This window comes from Rhea americana, unplaced genomic scaffold, assembly GCF_003343005.1.
Source record: "Rhea americana isolate MKP2758 unplaced genomic scaffold, rheAme1 scaffold_14, whole genome shotgun sequence".
In the NCBI taxonomy this organism is placed as follows: Eukaryota; Metazoa; Chordata; class Aves; order Rheiformes; family Rheidae; genus Rhea; species Rhea americana.
Window position 1 is genome coordinate 6379421 of NW_028185483.1, and position 26582 is coordinate 6406002.

Below are 26582 nucleotides of genomic sequence, written 5' to 3' on the forward strand. Positions count from 1 at the left end.
AGTGTCTCCTAATGAGATCAACTTGTAGGAAAGTCCTTGTGCCTTTCCTATGGGAAAGACAAATGTGGGCCATTGCTTGGCACCCTGGCACTTGCAGACATTGATTTTTGCTTTTCAGARAATTTGCCTGTGTTTTCCACCATATTTCTTAGCATGGGCTGGAATGTTTAGTATGTTGTTTTGGATCTGGAACTGTCACATGCTCCACCAGACTATTGAAGGGGATGTTTGCCTGGCCATCATTGAATCTGGCTGTCCTGTTTCTTTAACCCCTTGAAAAGAGGAATAAAGAAAAAGACAAATATTCCATTTGCAGACAAAGTTTTCTTTCAGGGACTTGTACTTGGGTATACAATTATGATCCACATTTATAAAAGTATGATAAAAGATAAAATTTAAAAAATATTCAAGGAAACTTGTTCAGATGCTTTGTGTAATTCTCTTGAATAGTAACATCTACTAGGAAAGCTAATCCTTGAGCTAAAGGAAGGAGGAAATTTCATAATCTGAAAATTAACTGGTATTGGGACTAATACCAGGGGTTAATTTAGTGCTTGCTCTGGAAATTTGGATTAACTAGAGAATTTTCAAGTTCTGAAAGACTGCTTATAAAATAAAAATGTTGACAAGTCTTTCACAGTTCACTAAGCAGAACTCATGTCTGTTGGGATTATGCTGCCAAAGATGAGCTTGCTTGTGTTAAGTTATTTAAAATGCTCTGAGGTGGTTTACTGTAATATGTTGAAACGGGCCCAAACGGRTTTTCTGTTTCACTAGCAGGAAGTAGGGGAAAATAACTTTGTCTTTATGAGAAGCACTTTTCCGTTTCTGTAGTGGCTATTCAGGATATTTTCTTATTTTCTAAAATACGTAACTAATATTTATATCCCAGAGATTCTGCATGTTGGTGAAAAGTCTTGAACGCACCTGTGCAAAGCTCATGTGCATTTCAGGTACATCCATGTGTATTGCTGCATTTATGTTGTACCCTTAGGTACATGGGAGCTGGGACCCTTCAGGCTCAGTATTACTTGATGATTGATAGCAAAATACAGACCAGTCTTCAAAGGGAAGAAAATCCTGTTATACATGTTAGTGGACATCCTCAGCCCAGCAAGGCACTTAAGTAAGTTGCTAACTGAAAAGGGTGAGAGTCGTTCTGGTGGCTTCAAGGCATTTACTTCAGCAGCTTAAGGTTTAYGCACAGGGCTAAGTGCTTTGCCAGACTTGGTCCTAATTTAGTTCTGTGGAAAAGCTTGAGCCTTTCTGCAGTGCGGTGTAAATGTTTGCTTCTAATGGCCTTCGCTTTCAGTTAGGTTACCAGATGTTGCACTACTTTGGGAAAGTTATCATTGTAACTTGGTATTTTTAGTACAATCACTTTTGGATAGGCTCTCCTAGATATCCAAGATTCATTTGCTGTTTCTGACCTTAGCCAAATGCTCTCTGCAGTTCAGTGTAAAATTTCAGTTATTACTTCTGCAACCTGAAAGGTTTAGCAATATTACAGATTGCCATCTTTTTCTAATATTTTTGGCCTTTGTATGCAGTCACTACACTTTAACAATGTATTCTGCATCTCATTTTTCTCAGCRGTGTTTTATTAGATTAATTCAGAGAGGAAGAATAGCCTCACATTTATCATGAGTGACTTGCATGTTCAGTCAAACACTGTGATATTAAGGAGTTTAAATCTCCAGCCTATGAACTGTAAATTAACATTAAAGGCCTCTCTTAACATCCATTACTCTGTTTAAACAGTCGTGTAGGATTACTAGGTGCTCATAATTCCTACTTGAATACAAATACATCTTCTGTTCTAATGTTGTTTTGGCTCTCCTGAACCATATKCTGTGAAAAGAATATCTTAAAATTAAGAAATGGTAAGGCAGAATAGTGCAAGGGATCATAGAGACTTTTATTTAATAGAAGTTTCAGGTTTGCTTGTACCTCAAATTATTGTTTTTTCCCCAAACCAGTGATATTTTGCTTGCTGAGCGTGGTCCCAGAGGATAAATGCACCTTACTGGAACCACTGATTCAGCTTCTCGATAGCCCTGTGTTGATGATCTTGCCTGAGAGAATGAGCTCTTGTGTTGCAGGAGGCAACTTTCTCTAGCAAGTAAGCCTTTAAGGCAAACAGGACAGTGTGGAGTTTTCACTACTGCCTCTTCCTTCTGCTCAACAAAGAATTTCAGTCTCTGGAGCACTCAATTTATCACATTTCACAAGTCTGAGACATTTGAACATTATGCACAATAAATAAACCAGAAAAAACCCATAGGGCATGCTGCAGGGTGCATTTTGGAGTGGATCTAAGAGTAGGACTTCTGGTGAAGAGCTTGTCATTTCCAGTTCATGTAGCAGTTGTGAAAAACAGCTTTGCATCTTCATAATACTGGAACAGAGTATTGATTTCACTATCATCTACAGACTTCCTAAGGAAGCCTGATTAGATTTACTTAATACTTCTGAGGACTTAAATCGGAAGATCGGAACTGCGTTAATCCCCATGATAATGCCCTTCTCATTCTGTTGCCAGGTTTTCACCTTGCTGGAGTGTCCCTGTTTGTTCTGCCTACTGTTATCTTTGCCATCTCCTATTCTGTGCTGCGGGRTGCAAAATAATACACTAGAAAACCATACTTCCTTATCCTGTCTCCATTCCTTCTTGCAGCCCTCTGTGCATCTTTTCCCACAGCATACAGCTAGACATGGCAAAGTAAGGGGCTGGAAATTCATTACTTTTCTTCAGGACTTGTTATCATGCCTCTTATTTTTTTTAATTTTTACACTACATGGGGACTAAGATTCTTTGAAGTTCCTTGATTCGTGTTTGGGGGAAAATAAAATGCCACTTTAAGCTTCTGATCTTTCATAACAGCATATAGAACTCCCAGTGTTCAAATTTGTGCCTTAAGCAGCTGCTCTAGAATCATATCTAACCAGKAATTAATTAGCCTGGGAAAAAATGATGAAAACTTGATTACACTTAAGTTTGTATTTTGGCTCCCATCTGTGGTAAAATCAAGACCTATTCAGCTTTATGATCATTCATGAAGATGACTTGATTTTTATTCTTATAGATTACAAATTTCTTGCTCACTGTCTTTCTTTGTGTGTTAAGAATGACCTTATTAAAAACTTCTCATGGTGCAACTTTGTCACTAGATAGATTTTTCATGCACTGTGATAAGCAACTTGGGTCTGAATTGAAACTTCTGAGGTGGGCACTGATACATCACTGATAACAAAAGCCTGGCTGTCYTAGTTGCAGTTTCCAGCTGATACGTACAAATGCTGGTCTGTAAAAATGCTTGATAGTAGTATATGGCAGCTAGCTGCRTATGATTGACTATTATTCATATTTGTGTATTGCATTTATGGAGACAATAATTCTATGCCTAAATGCTGCTCTTGTTTTTATATCTACCACTGTCCTCCTGACTAGTGCCACATTGAACGTGCAACACAAACTTATGAAACTTCACATCTGTTCTTCCAGTATCCAATTTTAAGATACAGATCTTTTGCAGGAATACTTGCTTAAAAACAACTCACTTTTCTTAAACAATACAAAATCAAATAACTGCTTAAATCAAAACGYATGTTTAAAATGATCCTACAAAACAAGAACAAAGCTGTTCCCAGCACGCAAGTTTTGTACTCTGCGAAGCTGTAATGACAAATGCCCTGTGCAATTATCGGTCTCTAAATAGTGGTCTTGCCCATTGAATGCCATAACAGAAAGGAGTCTGTCCTGGATTTCATTAGCTCCAATGTCTCAGGTTCTCACTGCCTGCTCTGTGGCACGCTGGTGCAATCCATGGGGCACTAAGCTGTAAGGTGCACTTTTTAGAAAATAGCTGTTGGACTGTTGATTGGGAAAAGGCCACGCTCTGGAAGCATAAAGGAAATGAACCTACCAAAAGTTTGAGGTGCTGCAATGTGTATTTTAAATGTCTTTTTATAAAAGATGCTCATTGGACAGAGAATCTTCCCTCTTCTCCCATATGAATGTAACAGTTACTGGCATTTACCAGGCCAGCCATTCATTCCTTCTCACACGCTCGTGTGCTCACACGCACGCTTGCTCGTTCATTCTCTTTCTACCCCAGCTTCTCAACAGAGGAGGTGTCTTTCAGATTAATTTACAGGCTTTGGGGCTGGTGTGTTTTCATTTAGGTGGGAGATACAGTTTCAAAGCTCTGCTAGGCAGAGGCAAGAATAGGGGCTGTTTCCTATGTGATGGATGTAGGAAATCTTGACCTCAGGAATGCTGTGTGATCRGAGATCTATGATCAGAGATACCTGCACTAGCTTGCTCTTAAACAAAGTGTTCAGATGTTTGTGTCCTGACTGAGAACCTCCTTCATCTAATAAGATAATAATTCGTAATAAGCCACTGGAGGCCCAGAGAGCGGTGAGCTTTGGGATACAGTMCCACTTCTTGGCTGTCTCCTACTGGCTGCTTCAAGCAGTGCAGTTCTGTGCCCAGGCTTTTGTGAATCAATTTAGTCGGTGCTTTTGTCCTCCTAAGGAAGTCTTAGGGCTGTAGAAATGTTAGGCAGCAAGAGACCTGAAGTTGGATGCTTTAACTCCTGGCATTGATACCTATGTACTTTTTTTTTTTTTGGGGGGGGGAGAGGGTATTTTTTTTTTGATTCACCTTAATGGTCTGAAAACAGGAGAGCTGCTAAATACTTGCTCTCATTTATATAAACTCCTCCACTTGATCTGTGAATCTGCTCAGGAGCAGCTATGTGAAAAGTTGCGTGATCATGTGGGCATGAGTATGTTAGCCAGATATCTCTTTCCATTCCAGTTGATTTAAGATTAACAACACTCAAAGGCCTTTTTGCATGCGTGACTGAGGGGCGTGAGACAGTCAAGTGCTTTCTGAGGCCACACAGCTGTAACATTTATAGTGGGCAGGGCACTGCCCTACACTCTTTTCATAAAAATTGTCACAGTCAAAAACCTGAATGTTGCATATATATGGATGATGGTAAACTTATTCTGTAGGGGAATGAGGATTGAGTTGGTAAGCTTGATTTTCTTCAATTTATGTGCTTAGTACATTTTTGTAGCCTCTCATTCGCATGATAGAGGGCCTTTTATATCTTTTCTTTGCTTGTTTCTTGCAATTACAATCACACTGTTCATGCTAATGAATTCAGCTGGGATTGACCTGGAGTATGTTCAAGCTGGAGTTTGTACCCGCCTAATCCGAGGTCTCCTTCATGAATGTCCTCCTTCCCTGGAGCCCTGGTGGAGCCTGCGTCCTGTGCCGGCACGGACGTGTGAGTGGCAGCTTCATAGCTTGCAGTCAGCTCGTCGTTGTTCACAATACAATCTGTGTCGTCATCCTTCAGTTGATCCTGTACGTTTCAAACGGGGAGAAATATCAGCAGATGGGTGACTCTGGAGGAGGCTCTTTGCTAAAGACTAAATGCAGAACAGCTCTGATGCCGTTTGGCTTCTGTTTTATTTCACTATTGGCTCTTTTTGGCTGTTAATTTACCATATTGATCCCATCTTCATGTTGATCTGAACAAACAGCTGCTTGCCATGTTCTGCTCTAGGGCAGTGCTCAGGAGCAGAACATGCCATTCAGGCCTTGAGAGCATTTCAGTGCCTAAATAGCATTGATGCCAACAGAATTGGGGAGCCCATACTTTCAGCATCTGGCCAAATTCTTTAAAACACATCACCCATGTTTGAAGCTCTCAGTATCTGTGGTCACTCTTGAAAATATAACACTGCACCTTCCCAGACTCTTCTCTACGGCCCAGAAAAAACATCCAAATAACAGGTTTCGGAAAAGAGACTTTACCAAAGCTCTGCATTGAGTGCAGTGGATTTTGTATTACACCCTACATGCCGTTAACTGAGTCAGGTACTTACGCCATATGCACTGGGGCTCGTCAGAAGCCTGGCGACAGGATTGCACCATTCAGGCAGCGTCGTCGTAAGAGGTGGACCAGCGTGGGTTAAAATGGGCTTTAGGTATCTGTGAAGTTTGTTAAAGAATATCTCCCATTTGGATAGTGATACTAACTTGCTCCTCTGTTACATAAGGAAATTTCATTATAAGGCATAAGGGAATCACATAACTGAACCGAAAGAAAGAAAATAGCCTATCTTTACCCACTCGTTATTGCATCCATTCACCTGTTGTCAATCTTGTCTACTTTGTCTTAAACAAAACAAAAAACCACCCCAAAAAACAAAAGCAAACCCTAAGCAYGTGATGCGTGGAATCGGTCGGGAAGGGTGCCAGGATGGCTCAGGTGGGTCCGTCACGGGGTGCACAAACGCAGAAGGAACTGAAGGAGAGGAAATGGGCACCAGATCAGCCCGTTTACCATTCCCGTCTGCTGTAAGAATATGATCGTTCGTAACAGAAAACAATTAAAGAGGCAACTGTATGAGCTACTTTTTGTAAAAGTGGTAGTGAATATACTGTTTTCTTAAGCATTCAGCTGCTTGTAGAATTGGTGCGTTACCTCAATAGACAAAGTGCATTTCATCAAATATTAAGTTTCCTCATTGCTGGGAGTGTGCATAGGTTATTCTCTGTAATATTTTATTTTCAGTATTCAACACATTTGTTTTACACTTCATACATCAATGCTCCTTTATATAAAATTATGTAAATAAGTTAGGAATAGGCTTTATGCCATTGTTTTGCACCTGTTTTTCTGATCTTTTCATCCAAAAGGGCTTTACTGAGATAAGAGGAAAAACCTGGCATCTTTAGCAATTATCTCACCCTTGTATCTGTCAGTAACAGCTCTCCCAGGAGTGCCTCAAGTTGACTTCTTTCTTGCTACTTTTACTCACAAAGTAATTTTCAGTGTTGTTTGGGAAGCAGGTCTGTCAGCTGGTTTTGCTGCTAGGGAGAATTTTCCATCTCGATTGCCGTGCCTCTCTTGGGCGCTCGCTCTATCTCTCTCTCCCTCGCTTTCTCCCTCTTCCTCCTTAAGGAGCAAAGGAAAATAAAAGTAACGAACGTGAACCTCAGTAATGATGCTGAGCTCTGCAGCAGTGTTGTGGAAGTACGGAGTGAGTAACAAAGGATTTTAAACCTAATTGTTCTGGTGCCTCCGTTTCTTTTGTTGTTATTTGTTTATGGCTTGTCACAGCTCTACACGCCAAGTACAAATTTAGGCTCCTGAGAGAACTGAGTTATGTAAAGCAGCCTGGTGATCTCAGTTATAGCGCAAAGCAGATTATCTAGCCCTCCAGACTATATAATTAAGCTGTAGAAGTTTTTATTGTGTCTAGATTTTGTGTGTGTGTGTGTGTGTGGTTTTTTTATTGCGTCTGTCAAAGAAGATAATGTGATTATTTCATCCAAGGACATGTACTAAACTAGCATGAAAAATGAGTTCACTTCAAAAAGATTGCATAGTAAAAGTTGCTCAGAACCATGATCTAGAAATCAGGATGGGAATCGCATGAAATAAAACTCTGTCAGGAAAGCTCAGCTCCTTCTGCTTCTGTAAAAGTACTATCAAACCAGACAACCCTTTCCTAATCTGCTCCCAATTGAGTTGAAACYTCAAAGCCCTCCCAAAGTACCAAGCAGTTAAGAGCTTTTATTGTGGGCAATGTATGCAAGCCACCAGTTAGAGTTGTTTTGTTCTCAGCACTTCAGAAAGCCTAGCTAAAAACCGAAATTGGGACTAGGAGCCCGGTTCCAGGGTTTTAGTCTTTGGCAGTACTGGCTCTGCTTGTACAACCAACCAGGCTTGTTTGAAGGGAGTTTGAAGTGACCCAGCGTGAAGACCGCAGGCTTGTGACAAAGTTCCCCTTGGTTGGACCTGTCCTGCCTGCTGGTTTTGTKCTCTTCCAGAGTAAGTGACTGAAGATGAATGTTCCTCCACATCTCCTCTTTAATCTGATGATCTCTCAGCTAGGCCTTGCTTCTAAGCAGCTTTATAATGAGCTTTATAACGCTCAGCACCGCTTGAGCCCTGTGTTCCTCCGTGCACAGTGTGGTGGCACGCGTGCTTGCGTGAAGCCCGGTGTGTGCGAGAGCGGGCTGCCCGCACYGTGGTCTGCAGCGGGGGATCCCCCCTGCTAAAAAGCATTAGTCACCTCCGTTTCTGAGACCGACTTGTGTCCATAGCGCACGAACTGTTGCTGTGTGTGTGCGCTGATATTTGCAGGTGATTAGAGAGGGAAGGCTTCGCGCTGGGCTGCAGAGAGCCCTAAGTCCTGTAACACGTTTATCCTCTATTGTCCATGCTTTTGCTTTGCAATGTCCTGAGATGCAGTTTAAAGTGAAGACAATTTTCTTGCACTTTTTGAGATGTTTCTGATGCTGTAATAAATATTTTACTGCTTTGTTCCCTAGTTAACTAGTTATTATTCAGCCCACTAAAAGAGCTTAACTTACATTAGCCTATTTTCATTATTTTAATAACCTATGCCATAATGCTTTCACTTTTTTTTTTGACATAGTTGTTTTATAACATTGCAGACATAATTGTCTTTCTGTGTAGCATGAAAGAGGAATTCTAATCTTTGCACTGTACTGGCATTTGAAACGTATAGCAGACATGAGTCTACAGCATTTTAAGGCTAATAAAGAGGTCTTAGCACACTCCAGCTGCTCTGGCTGCATCTTCTAGCATCTCCAGTGAGCAATAATTCAAATGATGTGATAGAAAAAGATAGATTTTTTTCACAAAGGCTACTATAAACAAAAAGGGGGGGGAGAAAGCAGGTGTAAAACTCTAAGCAAAGCTCAGGAATTGCTGCCTAACCAGGTCTATGCCTCCTCAATGGAGGGATTGGGAAAAGATAGCAGGAAAATGTATCAGTCAACCCATGTTTAGATTTGCACTTCAGTTTGCCATGGACAAAACAGTCCATCTGCACATTGCAGATTCTAAAGCATACAATATACTGTGTCAAAGAGCGTTATTAATATTGTAAAGATGATAATTTCTAAGTAGGGACACGGGAATTTGGGATGACTTGATTGCATGTGTGCAGACTTCTGTTTCATATGCACTATCCAGGATTCCTGGTGGGCAATYCTGCCTCTACTTCCATCATCAAATGCTAATTTTTCTTTGACTCTCTGCAATTTGGGTGTCTACCCTCAATTAGCATGTCCAGAAATAATACAATGTTTAGCCTGGGTCACAGCTGACAGCTCTTCAGTCAGCTACTGAACACTGCTTTGTCCATGCCGTTGCAGCATGCCCTCCCTGATAGCCAGGCACAGTTCCTCTCGCTGCCCCAGACTCTGTATCCAAATCTGTTTTCTCCTCCCTGGTTCCATTTCTGCCTTTTCTGAATTTGAGTCATATGACTTCCTCTTTTGTACTGCTTGGCACTGAATGAAGAAGTCAGTGCTACCACAGGAAAGATGCTTTGCAGGACGGGGCTTCTTGGGGTCCCCTCTGTAGAGGRCCAGATGTGGTGTCTGGCCAGTGCAGCCCACCATTGAACCACGTGAGGTTGAGCAAGTCTTGGTGAGGGTAGAGCGTGCTCAGGAGTGATGGGGCCTTCACTGAGCTCCTGCAATTGAAGAAGTTCTTGTTAAAAGTGTACAAACTAGTTTTTTTCCAAGTTTCACAGTGTCATCTAGCTTAGGTTGGCTTTTCAAAGAAATGGCAGAAGATRTCTCCAGGATGTGGTATTTGAGGTCTTTGCTCTGAATACAGAGCACTTAATGTCCTGAGGATTTATCAGAGCCAAGCACGGAATTTTTTGCTTTTGTCCTAAATCATGTTGCCTGCAACAAACATCTATCATGGGAGTTTTCCTTTCAGCTACTGTTTCACAAAAATGTAGGTAATCCAACCCAGAGTCTTAAAAGGGGAATTGTTAGGCAAACTTAATGGGAAACACTACTGTTACCAGCCGTGCCATACCATATTAGATTTTTCATTGTGCAAAAGAATTTTGGGATTTTAAAATAGCTTTTTTCCTCATATTAGGATGAAAAATCAGAATCTCAAAACTTTTARGTTGGAAATGACCAAATTTTGATTGGCATGTTTTGTCAAAATTTGGAGAATGTTGGTAAAATTCCTATATATACTTTTGACTTAATATCATTAACATGATGAAATAGAAAAAAAAATGTTCTAGGAGACATGTTTTGGCTGTTTTGACCTGAAGGCGATTCATTTGTGGCAGGAGTCTTAGCTCAGCTATGAGGTTTTGCKTTGGGTTCTGCGTTGCTCCGCTGAAAAGCGTAATAACACCTGCCGTGCCCTGGGTGATTACATGCTTGGCTGCAGGTTTTGAGAGAAAGTTAATTTATAGTTTGAGTAAATCCCATGAGCAGAAGAGGTGGCCGCGGTTTGAAATGCAAATGGCAATGCTGCTTCAGCTCTACGAAAGCCTGCGTTTGGCCAGGAAGGTGTGCTGTCTTCTGCCTCATCACGGGGTGGTGGCTCTGTAACTCAAGACGATCCCCTGCTTCCCCAGAATAACTACTCTTACACTACAATATTTGTAGTTAAAAAGCCTCAGAGTACATGAGTTTTTGTGATACTACTGAAAATTACRTTACAAAATTGCTTTTGAGAAACTGTTTTCCTTTAGCTTGCAACGAGCTGTGCTGTGCTATAAATACCTATTTGTTAAGAGTATATCGTTTATCTTCCGTTACTAGGTGTTATTTATTCTGTAGGTGTAAGCCCCGGAGGTAAATATTAGCACTCCAAGAATCTTTCCTGTGTGTGTGTGTGTGTGTGTGGTTTTTCTTTCTTTCTTTCTTTTTTTTTTTTTTTTTNTTTTTTTTTTTTTTTTTTTTTTTTTTTTTTTTTTTTTTTTTTTAAGATTTATTGCAGTTTGTAGCCTTTTATTCTAAAGGGTCCCTTTTGTGAATATTTTGATTTAAATCAGTTCGTAAATTTGTATTATAAGTGTTCTTCTTTTCTATATTTAAGAAGAAACACATGAAAGAAGGATACAGAGGAAGAGAAACCATTCTTGTCCGTTCAAAATGTTTCCTTTAGTAAGGATAAACAATCCTGTGCTCCTTGGAAGAGTTTCAGATTTTAAAGAGAATGATTTGGATATTAGCCACGTGACAGCCCAAAGCGGAGACACTTCCACGTGCGTAGCGCTTGAGCGAGAGCAAGCAAAGCGTGCAGCGCCGGTAACCTGGCAAAGTTTGGCGCGTGGCCGGGCTGCGGCGGCCCTTCGGCTCCTTTACACGACAGCCCGCGCGCACCGGAGCTGGAGAGGAATGGGCACGTCTCCGGGTGCTGAGTACATGCACAGCAGAATAAATCCACCCGCAGGAGATGTTCGTAGACAGGTCTCTCCCCCTGACTCTTTGCAAGACAGGAAAGTCTCTCCCCAAGCACCACGGAATTCTTCTCCAAAAGATGGGGTGTTACCAGTGTGGAGTAGCTGAAAAGGGCAGGGTGTTGTTATAAATTATATCTAAGTATTAGATTTCATTATTAGAAGAGCAGACAGGTATGTTTTTGAGAGGCCTGTGAGATCTACACAGTGATTTAATGTCTAAGGATAATCTAATCTGCGTTATGGAAAAGGATGGGAAGGAATGACTGATCTCTGGGGAATTCTGCTCCAGCGCCCTGCAGACTTGTGGGGGGCAGATTTAAACAACCAACTAACCCCCCCCACCCAAGATTTCCTCTACTGTTGTTGTAATTTGAAATACTAAACAGCTGAAGATAAACTTGAAGCATGCTGTAGTCATGCAAAGTCAAATTATTGGATCTCAGAATATTTGAATGATTTAAGATTCATTATCTCTGTCTTTCTCATGTCTTAGAGCAGGAAGGATGGAGGAAAATCAGTGTAATAGCTAGTTAAATGCATCCTGTTCTGACTGACTTTCCTTTTAGAGTCTGGAACCAGACATGGTATCAGACCAAAAGAATTAATTTTGGCTTTTATGCAGGGCTGACAATTTGCTGCTTTGGACTTGGCAGGAGGAGGCATAGAACAGATCTGGGCAAGGTGGAAGCAGTTAATAGACTTGATCTTTGCTAGTATTGGTATGGTTAAGTAACTGCAGCCTGAAAAGTGATTTGTTCTCTAAGATGCATTGAGTAAAATATCTGGGATATTTGCAGACTATGGGTTTTTAGTTGTGAGCTCAGTGAAGCAGAGAGGAAAATTGAGACATTCTACTCAAGCTATTTGAAACCTATTATATTCCAAATTTAACATCTCCATGCAAAGAAAAAATATCTGAGACATAAATGGGGACTGGCTTATATAACTGATGAGTGAGTAATGCAGCTATGTTTGATAGTGGAAGAATAGGGCATGCAAAAGGATGGGATAACTCATATAAGCCTCAAAAGGTATACATGAACAAGTACCTATGTCAGACCAACTAACATTAGAAAGAGCTTTGGAGGATAAAAGCTGTGAAAGGCAACTAAAGAGAAAAGGAACCCCCTCCCCCCGAGTATCAACTGCATAATAATAATAATAAAAAAGACCCTCCACCCAAAAAACTCCAACCACCTAAACTCCCCCCCCCACCCCCATGAGATAAGACTACATTGCACTATCATCATCAGCCATACAGAAATTAGGGATATTGCCCACGTAGCTTTACAGAAAACCAACAGTGAAGTCATAGGGTAGCTTTGAACAGGTTATTGCACRGGAGAAAGCAAAGCAAATACTCATTATTAAGGCAAATGTCTGAAAGCAAGTTCCTTTGCGTCCTCAGAGTTGCATACAATGGCAAACACCTCCAGGAAAGAAAATTTAGCAACAGTAAGACAATAGGGTGTTGTTTTTGCTTCTAGTACAGGAAAAAAAGAAAAGGATTTTGGTGACTTGTAATTCTCAGAAAAACGTGCATGATTCAAAACTGCCGTAGTCTCCGCTAACTTCAGACATCTGGTAGCAGGATATCTGAGTCGAAGCTAATCTTTCAGGCTTACTTCTTYATCAATAAAGAGAAATGGGCAAGTCCCAAGGCAGGGCATCTCAGCCTGCAGCGTCTGGGTTAACTGGAATGAATTGAAACCGGGATGAGATTCCTTCCTTCTATTGACTATAAAAGACCCCGAACAACTAGCTCAGATAATAATTAGGTACCTGAAGTTTGGTGAAATGAATCTCAGTCTAGGATGTAACTAAAAACAGAACCTCCGGGGCAAAATGTAAGAAACCAAGCATGACATCCTCTGTGTCAGGGAAGTTACAAGTGTGTGAAAGGCATCTGTTTGCATGGTTGGGAAATACTTTCTTAAATACATCTAGAAGAAAAAAGGTAAAAATAACATAGGCTTTTGTGTAATAAATATTACATCAAAGCCAGCAGCAGAACCCAAACCTTTAAAATTATTAAGCTTGAAGAAAATCTTAATGATTTAAATGGCAGTGCTGCAGTGTAAGCCAGGCAGTGAAGTGGCTGCGCAGGCTGTGTCACCAGCAGCTGGAGCCAGGTTCCTGCTGTGGCCCCCTGGTGACATGGGCTGATAGCTGAAGCCAGTGAACCAAAATTAGGCTTGAAGAGCAAAAGAAATATTTGGCAGATATTTCACCATTACATAAATACAGCTGTGCAAAAGGAGTGAAAATAGTTCATAACCCTATAGGATCATAGAACTGGTAGGGTTGGAAGGGGCCTCTGGAGATCATCTAGTCCAGAGACCGTTTCTCACAAATCTCTAGCTTCTGCACTGCCCAGACATCAGGGAATGTGCTCTCAGCTACCAAGGTGCAACTTGAAAGCAGTGATTCTAAAGAAAGTGGAAATTCTGAAAAAGTTTTCTGGAGGCTGRTTTGGAAGGATGGAGCAGGGAGCTAGTCTGGTGGCCCAGGTCGATAGCCAAGCAAGGCTGTGGGCRGAGACGTGTGCATCCCTGTGGAATATAAAAGCAGAGCACCAAGGTGACCTATGTTGAGTGAAGCATATTTGACAGCAGCAGAGTTGCACCAGTGCGTTCGTGAGAAGGTGTTACTGCTCACTCATACAGCTGTGAGAAACAGCACCYGTCCCAGGTGTGGGAGAAGATTCAAAGCCGGTGTGACAAGACCTGAGCATGTCCTAGCACTTTTTCGGAACAGTCTTTTACTCACTACTCTGATGTATTTATGGGCAGTTAATGAGTGTAACAGAGGCACTGGGAGTGACTATAAAAAGAAAATAAGTCTTTTAATCTCTCAGTGTTGAGCTGARTTGCTGAGAGCAGGATAGGCTTTGTAAAGCCATTGTCAGTGAAAACCTTGTTTAATATAGTTTAATTTAATGTATCCTCTGGTCTCCAGTCCCATCAGCAGTTTGGTCCCAAGAGAGCCTATAGATTCTCTAGCAGCTTTTTCCAGTGCATAGCCCACGTTACGTGTGCAGTTAGCTGCCAGGSTGGAGTTGGAAAGCTCTAACAGGTCTGTGAAGAAAGCACGCTAAGGAGTGGAGAGCTCTGCGTTCGAGGAAGGGAAGACATTTTACACGGGAATAGCTTCCCCTGCAATTGGAAGAAAGCAGCCTTCTGGCAAGCAAGATCTTTGCTTTTGGAAAGGTATTTTAAAACAGAAGGGAGATCAACTGGGAAGCACTTGTTAGAGATGCAGAAATCCCAAAGCAAGGAACAATCGAGGACGATGAATTATGGCAGAGTTCAGAGGAAAAAAAAGAAAAGGGATTTCACTAAACAGGGATAATAGCAGTATTTTTACTACTAGGAATGAAATATGTATTCATTTTCTGTCCTAATATTAMTGCTTAGAGTTCTAGGTAGGTAAAATGCAGGGAAATGGAATATTTTGTTTGGAAGCAGAAGATTAAAGTAACAGCACAGAGGATCCATATTAAGAGATCAAACTGCCTTTTGAGTGATAGAGGAGCTTATAAAATAAAAGCAGGAAAAACAGCAAAAAAAWTGAGTAAAAAACCTGACCCTAGGTTTCCTGTTAGTTCATCTTACTGCTCCTATTGGCACACTGAAGTGAAGTGGGGTGACCAAGCTGGTAATGCCCCTCTCTGCAAGAGAAGCTTACCTGGGAGCACTAGAGCACGGTTTGTTGAGTGGGAACAGTGTGCTGTGATGGAGAATCTTTCAAATGCAGAGAAAATTGAGAGAAAGTTTGAGAGAAAGCATGACCAGTGAGTTTTATGGTTTATTAGAAATATGYCTGGACTAGAGATGGGAAAAATAGGATGTATTTTGCTCGAATGAAGACTTAAAGGGGATATGATTTTGCAGAGATACAGTATTCCAAATTAGCAGCTGCAATGAGAATTTATAAACCTTTCCTATAAAACGTTTTACCACATTTTAAAGGAATGTGGGCATCTAAGGATATATTAMAGGGCACTCAGTTTAGGGCAAAGAAATGTGCGTAGTGTAACTGCAGGTATTCAAACTGTGGCCTTCATTGCCTGAAGAGATCATGGAGCCTTTGATAAAGGGATGTTTAATCCTGATACTGTAGCACTCTTACAGCTGTGCAAGCTGAGGCAGTAGGGGATGCCAGACCTTAGGACTCCTAGAAGGGTGAGGAAATTCCCCCCYTTTTCTGTATAACCTACAAGATGTGCTTGGGGGGCTTCATTTCTTGCATCTGCTGGTGGAACTGGTATGTGATGGGTCTGCCACAGTATGAGTAAATCGGTGCCCTTGTAAAGTTGTCATTGCTGTATTTGACTAAACTGTAAAATGCTTTTGTAATTCTTTATAATGGATTATTCCAACATGTTATTAGAGATGTTGCAGGTATTAGTCAAGCACCGGTTTCAGAAAGGTTAAGCCAGTCTCTTAAAGCTTGCGTACCTCATGTCTCACAGTTCATTATGCTTCCAATGAAAGATGATGGAAACGAGTTATGAAAGCTATTTTTGTTTTAATTTGGTGTCTTTCCCTTCTGTTTACTGGTGCAATGGACTGCACGCATGTACCAATGCTGGCGTGGGACYGAATGCAGACACTGATAGAGATGGGGAGAAGTAGGGTGCAGCATGAATGAGCCGAGGTTTTCTCACCCCTAGCATTTAATTACAGAGGGAGAGGTCAGCTATTGGGTTGCAGTCATGAGTCACGGTAACACAAAGGCCAGCTATTCTGTGTGTGAACAGGTATAGCTGTTCCACAAATGTGGTTTGCTTAAGATACATGTTCACTGAGATCACTGCTTTTCATGTCCTTTCCTCTCTCTGCCAGCACTCCTGCACTGAACCCCTAATCAAGATTTCAAAACTCCACTTGCTGCTTGGGTTTCACTCTTGTGGCTTRTTTCCAAATACCTTCACTTCTTAACTGATTTAGATCTAGGTTCGTGTTCAAAAAACCTTGACTCTCAGAGAGCTCACAATTACCTTATTTTCTTTCCAGATGCCTGTTTGTATTTTTTCCCCATGTGAAATGKGGAAAATTTAATTCTTTTCCGGTAGAGGCATGGAGGGGACGTGTTTTCAATGAGAGGAGTTAAGTCCCTCCTGAAGGTGTATGTAGCTCTGAGTTAGCTGCAGAAAAGGTTGAAAAATGTGGTCTGCTCTTCTCTGGGGCTTTGGCTTTCCAGGGTGGCTGTGAGCAGCCAGGCTTGCTTCTGCTTTGAGGAAGGCCYGTCACTGCTAAGATCTGGCAAACGTGAGAATGCTTTCTACGCCTGTTAGAGGAGAGTGGATAACCTGTCTCTACAAATACCCAGTTTTCTGTACTGGCAGGGACAGAGCTACTTCTGCACAACTGGAGCACTGTTGTGCAGAGGGTGGAAGATCAAGCAAAGAGCCAGAATTTCATCTTTTGGTGTGTGAAATAACTACCCGGGAGAGGAGCAGGACTCGCACCCTAGGCTCCAGGTGAGCTGAGGCAGCGGGCCAGGCTCACAGTGCGACCGGCGAGAGTCCTACGAGGTGTTTGGAAGCAGAAGTCTGAAAACAGCGTAGGTCAGTTTGACTTGCCCGTCTAACCGAGGCAGGGTCACCACTACTTATGAACTGCTCACGGTAGTGAACGGTATTATTTCTACTCTTATTTGCCTACAGTGTCACCATTTAGCATCCTAAAGCCTTTCTTGGCCTGATGACCAGTGAGTGTGGCCACATAGTCCTCTGAGCCCCTGCCAAAATAGGGCCTGTGATACTGCCACCGGCACCTGAGTTAGGAAGGTATGGAGCACTGTACCTAGATTACTGACTTGTTAACTGCTAAACCAAGTTGAAGGCCATCTGTTATCTATTAGGCAGATAATAATCTTTAATAGTTTTTTAAATCAAGTAAATCCAGGATGGTATCTTAACAAAAATGGTAGTATGGGAAGGGCTGTAGAAAGTGTGGAAACTTTCAAAACAAGCTGCTAAGCCCACTAGGTGTCTTTGCCGTAGCAGTCTCATTTTTGCAGGCTTGCAGTGTAGAAATGGTGGGTATCAAGGCACTGCTGAAGACAGAGCTAGCAGTGCTGTGCCAGGAGATGAGCAGGCTCAAAGGATCAGAGTCGTGTTCTAGTAGATAAAATGAAAAAGAAATAGGGAGGAAGAAAGGTTCAAATAAAGATGCTTGGTTGTGCCTGGAGACTGTTACTGTCTTACTCTAGATGTTGTCTAAGTTTTATAGAAATGATTTTAAACTAGACTACATCTATCTTCCACACTTAGTGTGGAATCTGGAGACTAAATAAAAAACAGGCTTAATATTGCAATTTGTCCAAAATTGTAAAAAAAACAACCAGCCAGGGTTTCATAATTAGTTTAAAACCACGTAATACAAATTTTTGAAAATACATTCTTATTTTCTGATATTTGGTACTAGAAACTTTCTTTAGTATAGTGATCTCTGTAAATGTAAACCCTGGCACTAGACATTTGGTCTTGGATTTTGAACTGTCTCTTTTCCTGTGGCTTTCAGGGAAAGACAACTGTAACAYGGTGACAATAACATCTGTTTAACCTAAACACAAGGCTTTGAGAATGTTTTTATAGAAAATGGATCTTGTCAGACAAATATAATTTTATGCTTGGATGAAATTACAAGTTTCATTGCTAAAAATGACCTGCATTCAGTAAGATTTACTAGGTGTTTGGAATCGCATTATGATTAAAAGCTAGCTCTTTACGGTATCAATGAAACATCGATTAAGAACTGGCTGGTTGATAGAGCTGACATAGTAATTGCCAGCAGAGAATTGTTGTGAACTGGTGAATGTTTCAAAGCAGATTTTAGAAGTATCAATAAAAAATTTGATAGTCAATAATTTCACTGCTATAAAATCACTGATGATAAAATGTGTGAGTGAAGCATAGAAAAGAGTGCTAAATCATGACAAGGGCAGAACAGTTAGCTGGTCTTGTTCAAGTATATTTCATTTGTGTTTGTTTTAGGAATAAAATTAGTCTTGTGTATCTTGGAAAAAGCAGGAAAGGTCAAACTGCCCTGCAGTGATTGCAGGTTATAGTGCCAAGAGACTCCCCGTGAGCTCCAAGAAGAGCAGGGCAGGCAACCAGTGAGCAAATTACAGTGTCAGCACTCTCATATAAAATGCTGGTAGGACGAGTGCTGGCATACCAGGCCTGTTTGGTGGTCCAGAATTTAGAATGGCTTTCAAAAAGTTGAGGAGGATGTAAGAAAGCACTCCCTCACTTTGCCCCAAGAATAATAAAAAATAAATGAAAAAATAAAATAGTGACCTGATGAAATCCTTAAGTGCCTTTTCATGAAAATATACATGATACTGGATGAAATACATACAAAAAAATAATCCTCTCCCCCCCCCCCCCAACACACACACTGTAACAGTGATGAGGTAGAGGAGCACTAGGGAAGAAGTAAACCCTTCACTTTGTGATCAGGAGTGGATACCTTCCTGATGCCTGTGTCCTTTAGCTCTCACAAGTTCTTGCAGTCATTGCAGAGGCACAGAGGGGAATTTAATAGTCTCTGATATTCAGGTCACTTTATCATCAGAAGGACTTGGGGTGAATGCACAAGTTTTTAATATAACGATTTACAGGCTAGATTTTTTTTTTCTCCTTAAAAAAGGGCAGGTAACCTGTCAATCTGAGATAGCATTTGAATTGAAAACATGTTTAGATGGCACGTTCATGTGCAGAGTGAAATGATTTGTGTCTGTTTATCTGCAATAACACCATGAAGCTAAATAAACATGAAATTTACTCAACTCGCTCTAGTCTCTCTTTGAATTCACCTTACTCATCTCACTTTTGCAGTTCTGGCTCTCCAGTAGCTTAATCCTAAAACAATCTGAGAGGATGGTAAGCTGCACTTTCTATTAAAACCTCTGAAAAATGCTGTTGGCACAAATAAATGTGATTTGATTATATTCTTTTCATGAAGTAAAGTCTGCTGACAGCATATAAAACTGCCTCTTGTGATAAGATTATGGTATCATTAAAAAAGAATTGAAATATGTGATCTTGTGTATTTGTTTGGGGGTGTAAAAGGAGAACAGTGCCAGAAGTTTGAAATATGCAGTAATATGTAGACACTAAAATGGAAAGGATGGGAAAAGAATCATACTGCAATTTCAGCTCTAGTTGGTTACAATTATCTGCTTTGGGTTCCTTATTGTAAGAGTTCATCCGTCCTGGATGTTCAACCTCCTTGCTTTTAATCAGTAGCATGTAGATACCTAAGCTATTGTTTTCGTGCATTTCCAGTGTTAGCAACAGGTTGTGTGTAGACACTGAGGAGTGGGATTTGATGTATAGTCTGTCTGTGGGAATTAGGAAACAGAACTGTTCTGAATCRTCAGTCAAAGCTAGAGGTGAATCTTTTGGCCTGTTTGCAAATGTCTGGGAAGTATTTTGTTTCTTAGTATTTATGTTCATGTGCTTATGTTGTGGACAAAAAGAAGCAGCTTTCATATGTCTTGGCACAGAAATTAGGAGAAGAACAGTCAATCAGATGTCCAACAAACAGATGTAGCTTTAAGGTTGCTCTAAACRTTATCCTTCTGAATTCTTCGTTTTTCACTCTCTTCCATAAGAATGAATCCATAGTATGTGAAATCTACAGGGCTCCACAATGTTTTATGGACCATTCACTGATCTTAGTTAATGTGGGTATGCATATATACCACCTGGATTTCATGCGGCAGTTTTCTCCCGATGTTCAGACACCTTCCTAATTGATACTTTTTGTAGGGTTGCATTCAAGACACTTTTTTTGGACTTACTAGAAGTTCTGTGAGACCTTGCAACTTTTGCCAGTTAGTTTGTGTCCTAGGAAAAAAAGTCCTCAGTTGTTGCAACCTATTTTATTCTTAATTCTTTACTCTCAGACTCCTGAATTAATTCACATACATTTATTTATGTTGATGGCATTACTGCAGATAAACAGACACAATTGTTATGTTCTGCATATGAATGTCTCACCTAAACATGTTTTCATTTCAAATACCGTCTCAGATTAAGGTTGCCAATGTGTTATACTACCTGCCTTGTTTTACCTCTGTCTACTTTGTAAGCCTTTTTACAGGATGCTCAAATGTAGGCTTACCAATGATATTTTATAATTTTTCTGTCTTGCTTAAGATTTGAATTTTCAAACCAGGGCTAAGATGAAAAAAAGGAAAATTATTAATTGATTAGCAAATGTAAATGATAAATTCCAGAAAAGTGCTTTTAAAAGAACTTGAAATGAAATGGTTGACCCATATATTGGGTCAACAATCAAAATTCAGACAAGTTAATGTTCACTGATAGCGTCTTGCAGGAAGAGAAGTCAAATTTTCCAAAATCCTTGAGAATATGCTCAACAATTGTAAATTAGTATTTTTCACCAATTATGCAAACAGAGTAATAAAAGCAGGACTAGAATGATAGTAGAAACTATGTAAATGAGCTATTACTTTAAACTATTGGAGGCAATTATTGGAGCAATGCAATTGCTGTGCTAATCCTATTAAAACATATGAAACACCTGACGACATTTTGCTGTCCTATGATAAACAGTTTTGTGAACTTGCATGATTTCCAAGAGGACAAGTCTGGCACATAAAAAAAGAAAACCTAAGCTCTGACATTTGCATGGTGCACAGGGCAGCGAAGTGTGTGCGAAGATATATGACAGCAGAAACTGAAAGGTCTGGGCACTCTTCCTAGTCTTCTACTGACTACATCTGTGATACTTGACATGCCACTTAACTTTCCTGTCTTTCCTTTTTTTAGTCCCTGAGATTAGTGGCAAAGACAGCCAACTCCCTTGTCAAGCACTTTGAAATCTCTGAGTAAAAAATTTCTGCGTGTCACACATGATTCATAGGGATCCCTTTGGAAAGGTGTTTGCAGAAGAGTTCAAGGGCTGACGCGGGAGGGGATGGAGAYGCTCCCTTGCCTCCTTGCACCCTTGGTCCTGGTCAGAGATGAGCTCAGGATGGTTGTGCGGGACTCTAACAGCGAATGGCTGGCCTTGGCTGTATACATAAATATTGCTTACTACAGAAATAAGAGTGGCCACTGTTGCACTTTCTCCCTGTAAAACTCCCTCCTTAGTTTTGTTACTTCCAGTCACTTCTCCCACGGCATCAGGCTGACTGTCATTTACAGTAAAGCACCCTGACAACGTGAAAAAGGCGCTTGAAAAGGGCACGGTCTCCGTTCCCGCTGCTTGGGGACACGGTGGTGAGATGTCCTCCCGTGAACCTGGTCAGGGGAGCAAACCGAAAGAGCTCTGCTGCATCTGGAGCGAAAGGAATTTGAGACATAGGTTTAACACCAGGCTGCTCTTTGACGTTGCCGCTCTGACAGAGAAGCTCTTACAGCGTTATCCTGTCTCGAGAGGCAAACAGGAGGCTGCTCCCCAAGTAGAGATGACGGCAGATCGCCTTTCAYGGCTGCAGTCGCCTTGTCTGAACGGATGCGGGGACCCTGGCGCAAGTCGCCGGAGCGCGAGAGAGCCGAAGGGGGCGGCGGCGGCGCCGAAAGGCGGGATCCCGCCGGGGCTCCGCACCTCCGAGCAAGCCGCCCTCGCCCTCGGGAGGACGAGCGAGCGAGGAGCCCCTGCGCCCCGGCGGGAGCCAGCGCGGCGCCGCCGGGAGGGTTGCGCAGCCCCGGCGCGCGGCTGCACCAGGGAGGCGAAGATGCGGCCCTTTCGGGAGGAGCTGCCCGTAACCCTGCTGTCTCGGCTGGCCGCCCTGCTGAGCAAACGCTTGCTCCCCTTACGTAAAGGGCTTTTCAAGCTCCTTGTGCCACCTTCAGTGGCTATAAACGCTTTTAGAGTGTGAAAATTCTTGGTGGGAAACCTATATTTAAAATTTTAGCAGTAGGTCTGGCCAAGCAGAATAATCATATGAGAAAACAGCTAAGATCCTTCTTCAGTTTCAGAGTTTAATAGTAATTTTAACCTTTCTTTTGCTTTAAATGATTGAGCTTTTCATTTAGGAACTTAATTCTAAAGAATATGTTACTGGTGTCTTTCCATAGCAAAAGTAGCACTCCACTGACTTATGTGTATGTGCAGTATGTTTCTTTCCAGGCAGCAATCAAAATACATATGCCTAGCTTTAATATTGGATCAATTTTCAGACATGGACACAAGAGGACAAATGTCCTGTCTTCACATTCAATCCTCAATTAAGGCATTAATTACTGCCCTCACACACATAATTACACCTTGCATAATGCTACTGGTTGCACTGCCAGTGATCCTGGTTTTTGAAGCTGCTCGAAGGTGYCCTGAGAAATACTCAGCCTGGCAGGGATTGTATCCTGGATATGGGGTATAAACGCATGTAACACCATTGATGTAATGGGAGCTCAAGTACTTTGTACAAACTGCTTATTTGGAATTATCTCTTAATTATCTCTTTTAAAAATATACTTTAAGATACATGTTCAAATATTTATTAATAGTATAAAGGTTTTTAACATTCTAGAAAAATAATTTTTTTATCATATATTCACACAGTCAGCAAAGCTTTGTTTGCATAAATATCTGAAAACACGTAATTCCTTAAGGTAATGAATACATTTGCTTTGGTGCTTTGAGGTAGCATGTAGGGCATAGGGGTACATCTGTAAACTGTGTTTCAGACTTAAAATTAGAAGGGAGAATTCTACTGGCAGAACTACACGGTGGTAACAAAGATTTTCAGTTCAGCCTGTGTAAGGAGAGCCAAGTATTGGGTGAAATCTGCTGTGCAGGTATCAGAGCAGCCTTTTCTCTAAGCACAGATACAATCTGGTCAAAATTCACTCAGGAAATGAACTACCAGTGAAAGTATCTTTTTAAAAAAATTCTCTTCACCTCAGCATGCAAAAACTCAGGTCAAAAGCAGCCATTATTTAGTACTGTGAAGTAATCGCATGTCCTTAAAATAAGGCTTCCAGCTTTGTTAAAACTTATTACAGTTAGCTGAGTAACTTTAGCAACACTTTTTCATGCTGCTCAAAATGCTCAGCTCTCCAGGATGAAACTAAGGGGAGGACTGTGTATTGGAAACCACATTGGCTGTGTAGCCACCCACAACACGGCGTGAGTCACTGTATCCTGAGTTTCCCTTGGGAGCCCTGAGTGAGCTCATGTCGTCTCTATGGGATGCCGAGTTTGAGTCTTGCTCTTTTTYGGCAGGCTTGTGCCTTAGTGCGTTATCATCTGGTGTACTTGGTGGGTCGGCGTTTTATTYGGGGTCTGCTATTTCAGGCAGGAGGGGTTGTGGAGGCTGATTTTAGACTGGAAGCTTTGACAAAGGCGTAGCTTTGCCAGTAGGTGTTCAAATGCTCCAGGAACGCAAGGACCTCTGACCTCAACGTGCGTTATTGGAGATCTTACGCCCTGAATTGTAGTTCCAGYGACTGCCTCGTCTCTTTACATCCAGCAGTGCAGGCAGAGGAACCATGTTAGGCTCAGTAAATTCAATATAGTTATAAAAACATGGTGGTCCTGCAAACCTAGGACCTATGCTACGTGCTCTTAACAATCGCTTGTTAGCTCCTTATCCAGTAACTCCTTATATAGCAAGATTATGATTATTAAAAACAATTGAAAGTATCTCATATTTTGTAGTACTTCCTAGGTTGTTCAGTGGAATACAGTTGCTGTTACTGGCATCTGCTATGGAAGCTTATGGGGTGTGGTTTTTAGTCTATGGTAATAAAAATCTGTCTTTTTGTATCCATCTGTTAGAGGAAATGATGCTGAATGAAGTATTGCAAAAGGCAGCAGAACCGGGATGTCTCTCTGCTACGCAGAATGGAACTCTCATTCTGAMTTCTTATTTTTGAATAAGCTAAATCCTCAAAATGCTGAATATTTTTAAAATTGGAGTAAATCCTCCGCTCGTTTACAGCCACTGTGACCAAATGCTACCTTGCCTTGAAAGCATTTGAAAACCTTCTTGATCTGGGTAATGAAACTTCATCTATATCGGTAAAGGACTAATGAAATAGTTTTGCTTTTAAACAGTAAAAAATGTTACTGAAAATTGTAGGAGTAAGTTTCAGGTTTTGATTCTGAGGGCTACATTAATGTAACTATTCACACAAAGTTTGCAACAATAGGTGTAACCAATTGCTCAGTTTGTTTCAAGAAAGAAAGATTTTGGGCCAGTTTTATACTGGTGTTTCAAATGATGGCATAGCATGTTGATGGGTATTTGAATATACTGAATCTCCATGAGTTTACTGTGTACACACCTGCAAATGAATGTATTCACACCAGGAGCCAGTGCCAAACACAGGTGTTACTTTGGAAAATTGATTTTTTTCATGAAGTATATTTATCCTATTTGTGTTACTAAATTTTGGCATCTCTCCAAGGAACAACCAGAGTGCTCAGACTTTGCTGTGTTTTACTGCTTAATTCATTAGCTCAGGGCGCACGTACACTCAGAGCTGTACCACTGAAACTTGATTCAGGCAATTCAGTCATAAATTAGTTATGTTGGATCTCTAGGCCACTGAAGGTGTCCACTCAAGGTTTTGCACAATTTTAAATATATCCGTTTTAAAATACCACCTTTAGCTGAGCCAGCATGACTTTGAATAAAAATTGGGGAGAAGTTCTTCAGCCTGCTTTAACCAGGTAATGCTGAGAGAAGGGAACGAGATTTTTCAYAGTTAAGATTAGCAAAGCTGAATGCAGACCTACAGCTGTGTAAAACAAACTGCCAGCTGAAAAGAGTTAGCTTGTACAAGACAGTCGTCCAAAGAGGGRTTACTTCCCTTTTCTTGAATCCTGTCTAGCCAACACGGCTGGCTGAAGAGCCTGTCCTGAAACAGGAATAGCCTGTGCCAGYGCCTGCGCTGCGGAGGTCTGTTTTGAGAGCAGAAAAGGAAGTAACTCGTTTTTGTAATCAGCTGTAAGCCAAATGTGGTTGCATAATCATTCAGAAAAAACCTTAATGAAGATTTCTGTGCTGGTACAATATTGTTCTACCATAATAGGTCAAAGGACTCTGTAGGCCTGGTGATGCTACGCTTTCTCGCCAACCCCCGGGCTACCCGCACGCGTGCGCAGGTGCCGCTGAGCGTGCGCAGGAGCCGGAGCTGGGTCTGGCGCGGTGCTGTGCGTCCTCCTTGCCGGGGCAGGTTCTGCCTYGGGTATTGCACCCCCAAGCCCAGGACCCCGGCTGGCTCCTGGGGCCGCGAGCTCCGGCTCCGCGGCGGCAAGGACTCGGTGCGTGGGGGAGGAGGCATCCAGCAGCGCTTGGGTGGAAGTGCCYGGTGGGGACCTGGCACAGAAAGGGAGCCACCGGGGTCACACCTGCCCTTCGGGTTGCCGAGCATCAAAGCTTGGAAGCTTCGGACTTGTTTTGGGGATGCTTTTTGGAACGATAGGATTCTAGTACGCTGCTTTTCATGCCCTTCTACCTTCAGATGAGTATACTGAAAGTGTGTCCTTGAGTTCAACAGCTTTGTTTCTCTGAGCTTTATCTATGAATTACGCTATAGCTRTTATATGAAACAAGATTAGAGTCCTAAAGACCACAGGTGCATAATGTGTGTTTTATTTTAGCTCAACATTGCAACCCATTTGAGAAAATTATTTACATAGKGAAGAACGGTAATAGAAGGAGTAACTCATGAAAGATATCTATGCAAATCAAGGCAGTGTATAATAAAAGCAACAAGTAATTGATATCCTTGGGTGACAGACTAAGAAGAAGTAGGAAAGTGAGAAACTAAGAGTTTTTCTCAGCATTAGCAACTCTTTTTAGGACGTCTACCTGCAAAGCAGAATAATAATTTATGGAATTTCATTTATTACTAGTTAGCCAAGAGAAATATTTACTATAAAAATGCCAGACATTCTTTAACTGTGGGTTAGTCCTCTCTGCTTCTGGACGCAGTGCGGCCCGGTGCTGGGAGACGCGCTGCCTTCTRCAGCCGCAGGCGCTTAGCCAGAAGCTTACTGCACAGGCATGCTAAGGGTTTCCTGTATTGGCATAGCCACATCCATGGGGTATAGCTTTTTCTAATGAAGCGGACCCTTTTCCAAGGTTATAACTGCTTTCATTTAAGTATCCCGATAGACACATCCTCTCACTTGAAGCTGGACACTAAGATGAGAAGCTGGTGGAGTTGGCGTAAAGGTGTTCCCAGCCAGCACATACAGAACCCCCTGCGCTAAATAAGTACTTCGGAAAAAATCAACCCAACAACTAGGCTTTGCCAATGTTAAGTAGTTTGCCAGAGGACTACTTTTCTACTT

General features: G+C 41.5%; 1 protein-coding gene across 1 annotated transcript in view; it reads right to left on the reverse strand.

Annotated features, from left to right (window-relative positions):
* Positions 1–497: 497 nt before the first annotated feature.
* The window catches only part of SLC9A9 (solute carrier family 9 member A9), a 208924-nt gene continuing 182839 nt past the window's right edge, over positions 498–26582 (reverse strand). Inside the window, exons 15-16 of the mRNA XM_085298643.1 lie at positions 5908–6013; positions 498–5381 (exon numbers count right to left, since the gene is read on the reverse strand). Coding sequence (XP_085154769.1) covers positions 5163–5381; positions 5908–6013 — 325 coding nt within the window. The 3' untranslated portion in view covers positions 498–5162. The remainder of the gene's footprint in view (positions 5382–5907; positions 6014–26582) is intronic.